At 58.3% G+C, this 14,673-nt stretch overlaps 2 protein-coding genes across 3 annotated transcripts; one reads left to right on the forward strand and one right to left on the reverse strand.

The window, feature by feature from the left end:
- The first annotated feature begins 4,888 nt into the window (after window positions 1–4,888).
- Window positions 4,889–7,946, forward strand: RAX2 (retina and anterior neural fold homeobox 2). Of its 2 annotated transcripts, none has more exons than XM_033200186.1 (3): window positions 4,889–4,948; window positions 5,082–5,561; window positions 6,106–7,946. In XM_033200186.1, exons 2-3 carry the CDS (start codon window positions 5,208–5,210, stop codon window positions 6,442–6,444), a joined length of 693 nt encoding a protein of 230 aa, XP_033056077.1. In that variant the 5' UTR covers window positions 4,889–4,948; window positions 5,082–5,207; the 3' UTR covers window positions 6,445–7,946. The 2 variants fall into 2 exon arrangements, with proteins under 2 accessions (XP_033056077.1, XP_033056078.1); XM_033200187.1 differs by having other exon boundaries at window positions 5,337–5,561.
- A 1,524-nt stretch (window positions 7,947–9,470) lies between these two features.
- Window positions 9,471–14,317, reverse strand: MRPL54 (mitochondrial ribosomal protein L54). Its single transcript, XM_033200195.1, has 3 exons — window positions 14,148–14,317; window positions 12,115–12,280; window positions 9,471–9,801 (listed from the first exon to the last, which is right to left on the reverse strand). Exons 1-3 carry the CDS (start codon window positions 14,263–14,265, stop codon window positions 9,669–9,671), a joined length of 417 nt encoding a protein of 138 aa, XP_033056086.1. The 5' UTR covers window positions 14,266–14,317; the 3' UTR covers window positions 9,471–9,668.
- Between the last annotated feature and the right edge of the window lie 356 nt (window positions 14,318–14,673).

Consider the following 14,673-nt stretch of genomic DNA (forward strand, 5'->3'; position numbering starts at 1 on the left):
ATCTTTTTTTTTTTTTTTTTTTTTGAGGCGGAGTCTCGCTCTGTCGCCCGGACTGGAGTGCAGTGGCCAGATCTCAGCTCACTGCAAGCTCCGCCTCCCGGGTTTACGCCATTCTCCTGCCTCAGCCTCCCGAGTAGCTGGGACTACAGGCGCCCGCCACCTTGCCCGGCTAGTTTTTGTATTTTTAGTAGAGACGGGGTTTCACCGTGTTAGCCAGGATGGTCTCGATCTCCTGACCTCGTGATCCGCCCGTCTCGGCCTCCCAAAGTGCTGGGATTACAGGCTTGAGCCACCGCGCCCGGCCCACTTATCTATCCATCTCCCCATCCATCCATCCCCCACCCATACCCATGTCTGTCCATCTACCCATCCATTCATCCACCCACCCATCCATCCACCCACCCATCCACTCTATTCATCCATCTCTCCATCCACTGTTCCACTGATCCACCCACCCATTCATCCATCCCTCCATCCACCTACCCACCCACCATCTATTCACACATCCATCCACCCCTCCACTTAACAAAGCCAGGCTGAAGGAGGTGTCAGAGGCCATGGAGAAGGGAGCCCCCCAAGGGCTGTCCAGGCCCCGTGCACGTCCTCAGAGCAGCGGCTGGGAGGCAGAGCCCACCTGCTGGGCACCCTTCCACAAGTTGTCCGAGAAGCTGGCCTGGGAGCTATGCATCACGGGCGCCCTGGCCTCTGTCTCAGGCCCACTGTGCTGGCCCTCTGGGTACTGAGTATCACCACAGCTTCTGCAGTGACAGCTCTCAAATGACACTGTCCTTGGACAGAGGCAGTCCAAATGTCCAGGGACCTAGCAGGCTGATCCTGTGACTCTGGGGGACAGAATGGCAGGGAAACACTGGCCCTCCTGCCCACTCTGGCACAGTGGGTCGGGATCCACTTTGCACATGCAGGTTCAATCCTGACTCGCCCCCCAGCTGTGTGATGCTGGCCCTGGGGTGACAGCCCTGGTTTGCTCAGGGCTGAGGGCTGTTCCAGGGTATGGGACTTTAGTGCTAAAACCGGGAAAGTCCTGGGCAAACAGGGGCGAGGTGGCCCCTACTGGGAAAGCTTTTTCCTTCTCTGGGCCTCAGCAGCCTCCTCCAGTCAACAGGCACCTTTTCCTAGAGAGGCAGGAGGGCCCCGAGGGCCCACAGCAGTGAAGGGAGGGGCACCTAGGAGAAAGGCATATAGCTGGTGCTCCATTATTGCTGGGACAGTCCAACATCTCCTCTCAGTTGAGTCTCACATGGAGCCAGTCTTGAGGATACACAGAGAGGAGTCTCTGGCCAGGCTGGGCACGGCCCCCACTCCAGGACTCCTGGGCCACCCTCCCATCCTGGCCAAGCTGAGACATGGAAATGTCCCAAGGTCATGCCGACCTCCTATGTGGCCCTGTTAAAGCCTTGCACACCCTCGGGCCTCACTTTCCCCACCAGCACCGGAGGCAGGTTAGTGGTTCCTTCTAGGGGATAATTGAAAGGTGGAGGCTGGAGGGGCCTGGCCCCTGCCTAATCCGCTGCGGGGCCACCTGTCCCCTGGGCCCTGGCCTCCCGGCCCACACTCCTAATCCGGCCCTCTAAGCTGACACAGCGTCTGCAGCTTCTGCCTGTCCGGCTAAGTCGCCCAAAGCACCCCCCGCGCCTCACGCCATGATCCTTCCTGCGGCCTCCTAACCCACACTGGCCAATTAGTTAATTGGGGTCTGAGATCTGAAGCAGCTCGTTATCGCTCTAAAGTGATGAAGCAATCAGGGAAATTCCCTCTCCCCACCCCGCAGCCCTGTGCCTCAATGGGCAACAGGCCTGGCTCCGCCCTGGACACAGAGCCTGGTGGGCCCACCTTGCCAATGGGCAGCTGAGGCCGGGGGAGGCACCTGGAGCCTCAGAAGCTGCAGCCGCCCCTCTGGCCCGGGCTTGAACCCCTGTGTCCCTCCGCACCTTGCCCACCTGCACTTGGCCCCGGGATGGGGGAGCTACACCCGGATCCAGGGTGGAAGCCACCTGCTCCCGGGTTCTGACCCGGACTCCTCTGGGGCCTGGGCACCTGCTTTCTCGTATGTGTGTGTGTCACGCCTTTCTCTGTCTCTCTTTGTGTGTCTCTCCCCCTTCAAAGCCAACATGCCAACATTCCGGAAGGATCTCTCTCTACTTCACTTCGCACCCGCCCCTTCGCCCATCCGCAGGCCTGGGTCTCCCCTCACTCCACCACAGTCACCTTCCCCATGTCCTCCGTGTCACTAAATCAAGCCTCCCCTCATCTCCCCTTCCCACTGCCCCTGGAGTACCCTCTCCTTTCCGTGTCCAGGGCTCTCCCCTGCCTGAGCCCCCTGGCTCCTTGGACTTGGGGGGCACTGGTCTCTGGAGCTTCCCCTGGAGCCCACTCCACCTCTCAGGCCCCCGCCTCTGAAACAGTCCCACCTCACAGTCCAGAATGCGCCTGGACATCGCCCTTGCACCTCCACGCCCACACCCTGCCCCTCTCCAACTTCCTTCCTCTGGAATCGCTACCCCCTCCCTTCTGTCCTCCCCATCCCCCCAGCCCTTGGCCTGACCAGGCCCTTTAGCCTCGCCTGCCGGGCACCTGCTCCTGGTTTTGCAGCTGCTCATCATTGATGTCTGTATAAAATGCCAGGGTGTCCCTGCTCCACAACCTCCCATGGCTCCCCAGCACCCCATCCTTCACACCCCATGTGTCCAGAACTTGCAGCTTTGTACTCCATCTTCCATTCTCATCACCTTCTGTAACACAGCAACCTGGCCAGGCATGGTGGCTCATACCTGGAACCCCAGCACTATGGGAGGCTGAGGCAGGTGGATCACCTGAAGTTGGGAGTTCAAGACCAGCCTGGCCAACATGGTGAAACCCCATCTTTAGTAAAAATACAAAAATTAGCTGGGCGCGGTGGCTCACGCCTGTAATCCCAGCACTTTGGGAGGCCGAGGCGGGCGGATCACGAGGTCAGGAGATCGAGACCATCCTGGCTAACATAGTGAAACCCTGTGTCTACTAAAAATACAAAAAATTAGCCGGGCGTGGTGGCGGGCGCCTGTAGTCCCAGCTACTCGAGAGGATGAGGCAGGAGAATGGCGTGAACCCGGGAGGTGGAGCTTGCAGTGAGCCGAGATCGTGCCACTGCACTCCAGCCTGGGCGACAGAGCGAGAGTCTGTCTCAAAAAAAAAAAAAAAAAAATTACCTGGGCATGGTGGCAGGTGCCTGCAATCCCAGCTACTCGGGAGGCTGAGGCAGAAGAATCGCTTGAACCTGGGAGGCAGAGGTTGCAGTGAGCCAAGACTGCGCCACTGCACTCCAGCCTGAGCAATAGAGGGAGACCCAGTCTCAAAAAAACAAAAATAAGCCAGGTGTGGTGGCTCACATCTGTAATCCCAGCACTTTGGGAGGCCAAGGCGGGCAGATCACGAGGTCAGGAGTTCGAGACCAGCCTGGCCAACATGTTGAACCCCTGTCCGCACTAAAAAATACAAAAATTAGCTGGGTGTGGTAGTGGGTGCCTGTAATCCCAGCTACTCAGGAGGCTGAGGCAGGTGAATCGCTTGAACCCGGGAGGCGGAGCCTGCAGTGAGCTGAGATCTGAGCTCACGCTGCTGCACTCCACTGGATGACAGAGCAAGACTCTGTCTCAAAAAAAAAGAGAAAAACCTAAAACAAAATAAAATAGGAACCCACCTTGTCCCCACAGGCTCCTCCCCGTGGGTTTTCTCCCCAGGCTCGTGGCCACTGGCCACGCTCTGCATTTTAACACAGTCGCTGGTTGTCTGTTTGCCCGGCTAGAAAGTCAGCCCCGTGTCTTCTGTCTGTTTTGGTCGCTACTGCTGTGAGCGGTACCTGGTACACAGTAAGTGCTCAATAAGTGCTTATTGAACGAATGAATTGTGAACTTCTTTTTCTTTTTGAGACGGAGTTTCACTCCAGCCCAGGCTGGAGTGCAGTGGCGCGATCTTGGCTCTTGACCTCAGGTGGTCCACCCGCCTCAGCCTCCCCAAAGTGCTGGGGTTACAGGCGTGAGCCACCGCGCCCAGCTGTGAATGGTGAACTCCTATTCATACCTCAAAACCCAGTTAAGGCCGGGTGCGGTGGCTCAAGCCTGTAATCCCAGCACTTTGGGAGGCCGAGACAGGTGGATCACGAGGTCAGGAGATCGAGACCATCCTGGCTAACATGGTGAAACCCTGTCTCTACTAAAAACTACAAAAAACTAGCCGGGCGAGGTGGCGGGTGCCTGTAGTCCCAGCTACTCGGGAGGCTGAGGCAGGAGAATGGCATGAACCCGAGAGGAGGAGCTTGCAGTGAGCTGAGATCCGGCCACTGCACTCCAGCCTGGGCGACAGAGCGAGACTCCGTCTCAAAAAAAAAAAAAAAGACCCAGTTAAAAGGGCCCCTGCCCCTTGTGTCCAGAAGAGCCAACTGCAGTGCCTTCACTTCTGGGACCTCAGCTTCCCCAACCCCCTCTGACATCTGTGAGTCCTAAGACACCTTTTTCTGCCCCCAGCAGATAAAAGTATTAACAATGGGCATTCATTAAGTGCCCCCCGTATGCCAATTTCTGTGCGATGCTCTCAGAAGCTGAAATCCCCCCAGGGTAGGTCCTAGTGTGGCAGTTTTACAGCCAGGGAAACGGAGGCCCAGGGAGGAAGAGCCCTGTGGCATCTTATGGTGAGGGCGGTGGAGCCCGGCAGACTATCCCCCCAGCCTCCCACTTAGAGCTGCAGCCCTCCGCCCACCCTGTCCTCCCTCCTGGCTCAGGACAGCCTGGGGACCGAGTGGGAGGCGCCGCCTCAATTAATCACCTTGAGCTAATCCTCCCCCACCCAACCCCGACCCGGCTCAGGTCTGGCAGGGCCAGGCCACAGCAGACGCGGCGCCGGGCCCGCTGGGGCAGGTGCCCTGTGGAGATTGACAGAGGGGCTGCCGTGGGCGGTGAGTGCGGGGCCTGCGTGGGAGGTGGTGGGGGCAGAGATTCCCCGCCAAGAGTGGAGGGCTTAGGGCGTGAGAAGGGATCTTGCCTTCCTTGGGGTGGGGGCATCCTTGACCCCCCCCGCCACACACACAGGCCGTGACAGCCACAGAGAGGGGAAGAGAAAACAGGGACGGTGACACACAGAGAAGGAAGAACAGACAGTGGCCCAGCAGGAGACCCCCACAAGCCCGAGGAGGACAGCCCGGGGATGCAGAGCGCATGCCGGCCCCAGTGGATGGAACAGATCTCCCCGGAGCCGGGAGGCAAGCCTGGGGCTCCCCTGCCCTGTCCCTGCCGGTAGCCCCCCCGGCCGTCTCCCCGCCATCTGTCCCGCTGCCGTCTCGCCAGGTGGGAGCCATGTTCCTGAGCCCGGGCGAGGGGCCGGCGGCCGAGGGTGGGAGTCTGGGGCCGGGCGAGGAGGCCCCCAAGAAGAAGCACCGGAGGAACCGCACCACCTTCACCACCTACCAGCTGCACCAGCTGGAGCGGGCATTCGAGGCCTCCCACTACCCAGATGTATACAGCCGCGAGGAGCTGGCGGCCAAGGTGCACCTCCCTGAGGTGCGCGTGCAGGTGAGGGCACCCCCCAACACACACACCTCTCACAGCCTGTGGAGCAAGGCAAAGCAAGAGCCTGACCCTCCCGGCGCATGAGCAGAAGAGAAGCTAGGAAGGCTTCCTGGAGGAGGGGGTGTGGGAACTGAGGTTTTGACATTGGAGTAGGAGTGTGCCAGCTGGGAAGGAAAAGGGGCATTTTTCTAGGCAGTGTGAACAGTGTGTGCAAAGACGTGGAGGGGTTAAGTTGGAGGCGTTTCCCTTGAGCCAGGTGTGAAGTGGGTGAAGGAGGAGGCAGAGAGTGGTGCGGGTAACCATGCTTTTGAAGACCTTGAATGATAAGGGCCAAGGGAGACCAAGGAGGGGAGTGAGGAGCTGGAGGAGAGCCTGGGCTCAGGGAACGCTTCGGAGATCCTCGTCTTCTTGGGAGCAAAGCAGCAGGTGTGAGCTGGGTCAGCCGGGAGGCAGAACCCCCAGCGCTGGGGCGTGCAGAGGATCTCCAAGGAGTGGCGGGGAGCAGCTGAGCTCACAGCATCCCCCTGTTCCCTCTCACACCCTTCAGGTGTGGTTCCAGAACCGCCGGGCCAAGTGGCGTCGCCAGGAGCGGCTGGAGTCAGGCTCGGGTACCATGGCAGCCCCGAGACTTCCCGAGGCCCCAGCGCTGCCCTTCGCCCGCCCCCCGGCCATGTCGCTGCCCCTGGAGCCCTGGTTGGGACCTGGACCGCCGGCCGTGCCAGGCCTCCCCCGCCTCCTGGGCCCGGGCCCGGGGCTGCAAGCGTCCTTCGGGCCTCATGCCTTTGGTCCTACCTTCGCAGACGGCTTTGCCCTGGAGGAGGCGTCCCTGCGACTGCTGGCCAAGGAACACGCACAGGCTCTGGACAGGGCCTGGCCGCCGGCCTGAGCCTGCTGCCCTCCTGGGCCCCCTCCTCGGTTTGACCCGAGAGCTGGAGACGTGCCCTGGTGACAGCCACCAAGCCTTGGCCTAGGCTGAGGTCATGGAGCAACCGTGGTCAGGCCAGGCCACCACCACTGGGGAGCGGGACCAGAGACAGGCTGCTGGGTCCCCCGCCCCCATCCTGTCCTCTACCCCATCGCCACCCGTCCTGCTGGCAGCGGACCGGCCCCCAGTGTCAGGCAGGAGGTGACCCAAGTATTCCTAGGCCGGGGACGGGGGCCCTCCTCCCCTCCTGGGGCCTCAGTCTCCCGTCTGTTAATGGGGTGTGGGGGCCTCTGAGGTTCCCGGGCTGTGAGGCTGTGAGTGGCGGGGCCGCTGACTCTGTAAGATGAGTCTACATCTCTCTGCCACTCCCACTCCCCATCAGCAGAGCTGCCCACTCTCCAGGCTCCCGGTCCCCCCGAAATGACAGTAACAGCAGCTCCTGCGAGCCTGGTCTCCTTTCAGGGTGCACCCACCATGTGAGCGCTCCCCTCTCCGTTGCGCCCTGGACCTCGGGCACAGCCGTTAGCCCATTCTACAGAGAGGGAAACGGGGGCTCAGGCAGGAAGCCAGGTCCCCAAGGCCGCACGGCTAGGAGTGGGTGGAGCTGCCTTTCAGGTCCATCACCAGCCCCACCATCTGAGGCAGCAGGTTCTGGAGGGAGGGTGGGGCCCTCGTGTGGAGGTGGGCTGGTGCTGGCGGTGTCGTCGTCAGCCCCTGTTCCTCGCGTCCCCCTAGACCCCAGGCCCCGTGCATGTCCCCCAGCCCTGCGGAGGCACGGCCGGCGTCTGCTCTGTCCGACACAGTTGCATTGCCCAAGAGCTCTAAGCAAGGAGGCTGTCGCAGGGCCGAGAACCCGCTGTGACTGGCAAGCGTGGCTGGCCCAGCGCAGCAGGAGGGGCCCTGAGCCATGGGATGTGACAGTCTTGACCAGGGCCACCCCCTGGGACATAAGTGCGGCACCAGGGCAGGAGCTGCAGTAGCTACTCTCCTCGTCTCCAGCCCGGGCTCTCCAAATCACTCCCAGATCACTGGGGCACCCCATCTCCAGGCGGCACCTCACACACCAGTCCTGTGGCCCAACGCCCAGCCAATGTCACTGTGCACCAGGCACTGGGGACACGGCAGTAAGCACAAGAAAGATTTTTTTTTCTTTTTAACCTAAACCAGGCCAGGTGTGGTGGCTCATGCCTGTACTCCCAGTGCTTTGGGACGCTGAGGTGGGAGGATTGCTTGAGACCAGCCTGGGTGACATAGCAAGACCCAGTCTCCACAAACATTTTTAAAACGTGCCAGGTGTAGTGGTGCACACTTGTCATCCCAGCAACCCGAGAAGCTGAGGCAGGAGGATGGCTTGAGCCCAGAAGGTTGAGGCTGCAGGGAGCTGTGATCACACCACTGCATTCCAGCCTGTGCAACAGAGCCAGACCCCGACTCAAAACAAATAAATAAAACACAAACCTAAAGCATAAGACTTCAGACAGTGATAAGTGATAGGGAGAAAAAAACAAACCAGGAAAGCCAGATGGGGAGTGTGGCAGAGGCTGCAATTGTAACAGGGAGTTCTGGAGGAGGGGAGGCTGGTGTGAAGGTGGAGACCCGGGCGGGAGGGAGGTGGTCTAGGGGAGGAGGGGGCTGGGCAGAGGCATAGGCCGTGCAAAGGCCCTGGGGCAGGGCTGCGCCTGGTGCATTGGCGGAATAGCAAGGAGGCCCATGTGGCTGGAGTAGAGTGAGGAGGGGGAGGAGAGAGGTGACGGGGAGGCCAGGCAGGGCAGTGGCGGTTATAACTTTGATTTTTACCCTGAGAACCTTGGGGAATAACAGGAGGGTGGGAACAGGGCTGGCACCACCTGCTGTGAGTGCAAGAGAAGGCATGCTCACACCCCGCCTGCCCAGGGAGGCCACCGGGGACAGCAGGTGCGTGGTAATCCGCTCCACTAAGAGGATGAAGGTTAGGGTTTCCCTGGGTCGGGAAGAATTAGCCTCGGGTCCTCGTCCCACCCATCCAGCTTGTGGACAGAGGAAGCCAGAGGATGGGTGAGCCCAGCCCAAAGCCCCTAGGGTACCCGCCTAGGAATGGGTGGGGCTGCTGTGGCAAGAGTGGAGCTGAGGGCATGACCCTTGGGGGTTCTGCAGGACATGGGGTCCACGAGCTGATCTACCCCCACCAAGAGGCCCCATCACTCCCTAACTTGGTGTCGCCCCCAGCCTCCTCCAATCCGGTGGGCTCCAGCCCTCGGGATCCCGCCCCATTGCTCCTCATCACAGCCAGGCAGGGCAGGAGTTGGGACTGCAGGGAGGCCAGTCCTCACTCGGGCTGTGGGTCAGGGTCAGGGTGCTGAAAGCAGACTCCAGAGGGGGGACTGGGGGCGGAGGTTGAGACCTGGGCTCCAGTGGAGTGGACAGAGGACTTGGGGGTGGAGATGGAAGGCCCAAGCCCCTGGGCTCCAGGGATAGGCCATCGAGGACCACGCTGTGACTGTGGCAGGAAGGAAGGGGCAGTCCCTTCCCTCTGATTCTACCTGCTGTGCTGGTGGGGACGTCAGCCAGGAGCCCTGGGGCTACCCTGCCCATGAGTGCGAGCCCCTGGGGGATCCAAGGACCCTGAGATGGAGAGGGCCTCGGGTCTGAATACGGAAGCACCTGGATCCAGCCACACCTGAAGCCACCCCGCTACCCCCGGACCTCTCCGTTCTTGAAGCTCATAAAGCCTCTTTTCTGACTCTGACGGCTTGAGTTAGGTTTGAGCCCCCTGCAATGAAGAGCGGCTTAGTTAGGACAACCCCCTCACCCAGCAGCTTGAGATTTGGGGCTGGGGCCTCTGGGCGGTGTCAGGAACTCCAGGAGTTGGGAAGAGAAGCCCACCAAGGGCCGCAGGCACAGGGGACCTGCAGACGGCCCGCCACTGGCTGGGGTGGAGGCCGGGATCCCTGGGGTCTGAGGCCCTCTTCCCGCCAGACCGACGCCAGACTATACCAAGGGCACCAGGGTCTACCCAGAAAGGTCTTTATTGGCCTCTAGGGCCCTGGTCCAGCCCCACTGTGGGGTCACATGGAAACCCAGGCTGGGGAGCCGCCTCTTGTCTCACAAAAGTCCGCGTCCTCTGGGAAAACGGCACGGGGAGGCCGGGCCCACCACGCTACGCAGCAAGGCCTCGGGGCGGGGGGCGGGAGGCCGGGCCCGCCACGCTACAACTTCTTGTTCTTGCTCAGCCGGTTGTGGCGCCAGATGTTCTGTTTCCGCAGCAGCCGCCAGTACTCCCGGCTCTCGGGATCCAGCTCCTCCAGGGTCTTTGGGGGACCCAAGTTCATCTCGAACAACCTGACGAGGGCGCAAACAGGAATCAGAGCTACACGGCGACCCCCTGGGCCACCTGGTGTCCTGGGCACCTCGGGCAGAGGCGGCGACAGGGCTGGGTCCCAAGCCCACTGGTTGGCTGCAAGATCTCGGGGTGGTCCCTCCCCGACCCTGGGCTGGGAGGGTCCCTGGCCGTGCAGCAATGAAGCCAACCGCACCCCAATGGCACAACATCGGAGGCTGGCACGTGCCAAGCCCTCACCTGCCTCCCAGCACTGTCCACACCAGGCCACCTGTCCCCACTTGCTCAGCCTTCCTGACCCTCCTCAGGCTTCAGATCAGCTTGGGGCCACAGCAGAACCCTTCCCGCAGCCCACAGGCCCCGTCCTCGCCGCCTCCCTCTCGCCCTCCTCACTCTGCTCCAGCCACACAGGCCTCCCTGCTGTTCCTCCAGCACACTAGGTGCGGTCCTGCCCCGGGGCCTTTGCACAGGCTGTGCCCACTGCCTGAAAAGCCCCTTCCACCCACTCACATCTTGGCTTCTGTGTCCCCCAAACCTCAGACCAGAGCAGCCAAACGTCCCTGCTCTGTCACTCATTCTCCTGCCCCCTTCCCGGAAGTGTCACCACCACCGCTGCCTGACTTCCTGCTTCCTGTCTGCCTCCCCCGCTAGTTTGGCCAGGGTGGTGACTTGTGTCTATTTTGAGCCCTTCTGTATCCCTGAAGCCTAGAGCAAGGGCCTGGCATGCAGTCAGTGGTCAATAAGTATTTGCAGGACAGGCGCGGTGGCTCACGCCTGTAATCCCAGCACTTTGGGAGGCCGAGGCGGGTGGATCACCTGAGGTCAGGAATTCAACACCAGCCTGGCCAACATGGAGAAACCCTGTCTCTACTAAAAATACAAAATTAGGCCAGGCGTGGTGGCGCATGCCTGTAGTCCCAGCACTTTGGGAGGCCAGGGCGGGTGGATCACGAGGTTAGGAATTCGAGACTAGCCTGGAGAACATGGTGAAACCCTGTCTCTACTAAGAATACAAAAGTTAGCTGGGTGTGGTGGTGAGCGCCTGTAATCCCAGCTACTCGGGAGGCTGAGGCAGGAGAATCGTCTGAACCCAGGAGGCAGAGGTTGCAGTGAGCTGAGATCATGCCACTGCACTCCAGCCAGGGCAACAAGAGCAAAACTCTGTCTCAAAAAAAAAAAACCCAAAAAAATTAGCCAGGCATGGGGGCGCATGCCTGTAGTCCCAGCTACTCTGAAGGCTGAGGCAGGAGAATCGTCTGAACCCAGGAGGCAGAGTTTGCAGTGAGCCGAGATCGCGTGACTACATTCCAGACTGGATGACAGAGTGAGACGCCATCTCAAAGAAAAAAAACTTTTTTTTTTTTTTTGAGACCAAATCTCACTCTGTTGCCCAGGCTGGAGTGTAGTGGTGTGACCTTGGCTCACTGCAACGTCCGCCTCCCAGGCTCAAGCAATTCTCGTGCCTCAGCCTCCCAAATAACTGGGACTACAGGCATGAGCCACCACACCCAGCTAATTTATATATATATATATATATTATATATTATATATGTAAAATATAGAAAATATATATATGTGAAATATATATATATAGAGAGAGAGAGAGACAGAGTTTCACTCTGTTGCCCAGGCTGGAGTGCAGTGGTGTGATCTGGGCTCACTGCAAGTTCCCCCTCCCAGGTTCACGCCATTCTCCTGCCTCAGTCTCCCGAGTAGTTGGGACTACAGGCGCCTGCCACCTCGCCCAGCTAACTTTTTGTACTTTTTTTTAGTAGAGACAGGATTTCACTGTGTTAGCCAGGATGGTCTCGATCTCCTGACCTGGTGATCTGCCCGCCTCAGCCTCCCAGAGTGCTGGGATTACAGGCGTGAGCCACTGCACCCAGCCAGTTTTATACTTTTAGTAGAGATGGGGTTTCACCATGTGGCCAGGCTGATCTCGAACTCCTGACCTCAAGTGATCCAACCACCTCGGCCTCCCAAAGTGCTTTACGGGTGTGAGCCACTGACCCCAGCCTGAAAAAAAAAACTTTTAAGTATTTGCTTAAGAAGAAAGAGCATCGTTTTAGGTACTTGACAGGCGTTCTAATTTCATGAATTCCTCACAGCCCTTGGAGGGAGGGATGGGTCCCATCACCCCATTACAGATGAGACCACCCAGATGCAGAGCCCTGAAGCCCCTGCCCTGAAGCCAGGATGGGCAGATACGACTGTTAGGCCCCGGCTGGAGTGGGGATCCGCCTCTCCCGGAAGGGGTCCTCCTGGGGCGGAGGAAGGAATAGTCAGTGCAGGATGACACAGCCTGGTCCACTCACCATTCAGGGTACTCAGCATCCGGTTTCAGGGGTACATCTTGCCCTTCCTTGTAGATGTTGACGCCCATGGCGTATGTGGTGAGCCGGACAGGGTCTGTGCACACATCGGGGTCCTTGAGGGCCTCACTGGCCACTGCACCTTTTCCGGTTTTGCCCCCCTTCATAACTGGGGGGAGGAGAGGGAGAGTCATTTCAGCCCAGCCCCTACCCTGGAAGCCAAACTTCCCTCACAGAAGCCCGTCTCAAGTGGCCTCAGCCCCTCGCCGGACTCTGCTACACTAAAAACTTTTTTTTTTTTTTGAGATGGAGTTTCACTCTGTTGCCCAGGCTGGAGTGCAGTGGCATGATCCTGAATCACTGCAAGCTCCGCCTCCCAAGTTCACGCCATTCTCCTGCCTCAGCTTCCCGAGTAGCTGGGACTACAGGCGCCCACCACCACGCCCGGCTAATTTTTCTGTATTTTTAGTAGAGACGGAGTTTCACTGTGTTAGCCAGGATGGTCTCGATCTCGCGACCTCGTGATCCGCCCGCCTTGGCCTCCCAAAGTGCTGGGATTACAGGCGTGAACCACCACGTTCGGCCACTCAAAACTTTTTTTTAAAGACAGGGTCTCGGCCGGGCATAGTGGCTCACGCCTGTAATCTCAGCACTATGGGAGGCCGAGGTGGGCAGATCACCTGAGGTCAGGTGAGTTTAAGACCAGCCTGGCCAACATGGTGAGACTCCATCTCTACTAAAAATACAAAAAAAAAAAAAAAATTAGCTGGGCGTAGTGGCACATGCCTGTGATCCCAGCTACTCGGGAGGCTGAGGTAGGACAATCGCTTGAACTCGGGACGCGGAGGTTGCAATGAGCCAAGATTGCATCACTGCACTCCAGCCTGGACAACAGAGCAAGACTCCATCTCAAAAAAATCTAAAAATCTAAAAAAATTAAAAAATAAAGACAGCCCAGGTTGGAGTGCAGGGGCACAATCATGGCTCACTGCACCCTCAAACTCCCAGGCTCAAGCGATCCTCCTGCCTCAGCCTCCTCAGTAGCTGAGATCACAGGTGTGAGCCACCATGCCCCACTTATTTTTATTTTTTAAAATTTATTTATTTTTGAGAAGGAGTGTCACTGTGTCGCCCAGGCTGGAGTGCAGTGGTGCGATCTCGGTTCACTGCAACCTCCGCCTCCCGGGTTTAAGCGATTCTCCTGTCTCAGCCTCCCGAGTAGCTGGGATTACAGGCACGAGCCACCATGTCCGGCTAATTTTTTATACTTTTAGTAGAGACAGGGTTTCACCATGTTGGCCAGGCTGGTCTCGAACTCCTGACCTCAAGTGATGCACCCGCCTCGGCCTCCCAAAGTGCTGGGAATAAAGATGTGAGCCACCATGCCTGGCCTCAAAATCACTTTAAGTGGGACTTAGACATAGCATTAAGTAACACTGATGCTTGGAATGACCAAGTCATTCAAGTTTTATTTTGTCTGCTACGTGTCTGTCTTTAAGGCCGAACATTTGCCAATTTTCCCCTTTCAACAAAGGAGATCAGGCAAGGCTGTATCCAGCTAAACCTTAATAACCTTGTTTTGTTCTTGCTGAAGTGGCTAAGACTTAAAAATAGGCTCCATAGTTTCTTTGACTTTTTGGTAACGGCTTGGCCAAGGTCACCCTGCGATTTGGAGGCAGGCAGAGAAACAGGACTGGAACCCAAGTTCATGACCTCCCCAGACTCCCGGCAAATCCCTTCCAACCCGCTCCTGCGCAGTGAAACTCGTGGGCTCCACGTAACCCACACCCTCCTCCCAGGCCGCTGCCCAGCTGGCGCCTGCGCCCTGCGTCCAATCGCTAAGGTTATCTCCAAGCCAGACGCCCGAGCTCCAAGCGGCGCTGGGTCCCTCAAACTGCGCCTGCGCCTACAGCCTGGCATCCGCCTCTCTGCGTTTGCGCATTAGTTCTACCACCGCTTCCCCAACCAGCGCCTGCGCACTGCCAATTCCTCAGTGTACCCACCGTCCCCATTTGGTTCCTGTTAACCCAGCTCACCTGGTTTCTTAGCATAATCCCGGACCAGGAGCCTTCTAGGAGAGGCGGGGTCTAGGAGCTCCCGGGTCCCCCAGCCGGCCCACGTCCGGGTAGCCCCTAAAAGGCGTCTGGTCGCCATGACGTATTGCGGGCAGCTTGCACGTGCACGTTTCCGGAAGACGTCAGTGGTCCAAGGGGTGCTCGGGAGTTGTAGGCCCCGTGGAAGTGTCTGGGAAACGTAGTCTCCCAAGTTCTCATACTGTATGGTGATTTCTTTAGACTTGTAGACATACGCAGTTACTGTAGAAGGAGGCGTTCAAGGGCTATTTCATTGACTTCTTGCACTTCTTCAATTACGTAACATTTACTAAAAATATCACACTTTATATGTTCCCGATTCCATCCAATGAGTAATTATTCAAAGCTTTAAAGTTAAAAAAAAGATTAACAAAGAGTCTAATATACCCCAGTAGGCCTGGAGTCTAATCACTGTTAATTTTTATAACATCATATTTTTAACATTATTATATATAATATATATAACATA

The sequence above is a fragment of the Trachypithecus francoisi genome, unplaced genomic scaffold (assembly GCF_009764315.1).
Source record: "Trachypithecus francoisi isolate TF-2019V2 unplaced genomic scaffold, Tfra_2.0 Lachesis_group5, whole genome shotgun sequence".
Classification (NCBI taxonomy): domain Eukaryota; kingdom Metazoa; phylum Chordata; class Mammalia; order Primates; family Cercopithecidae; genus Trachypithecus; species Trachypithecus francoisi.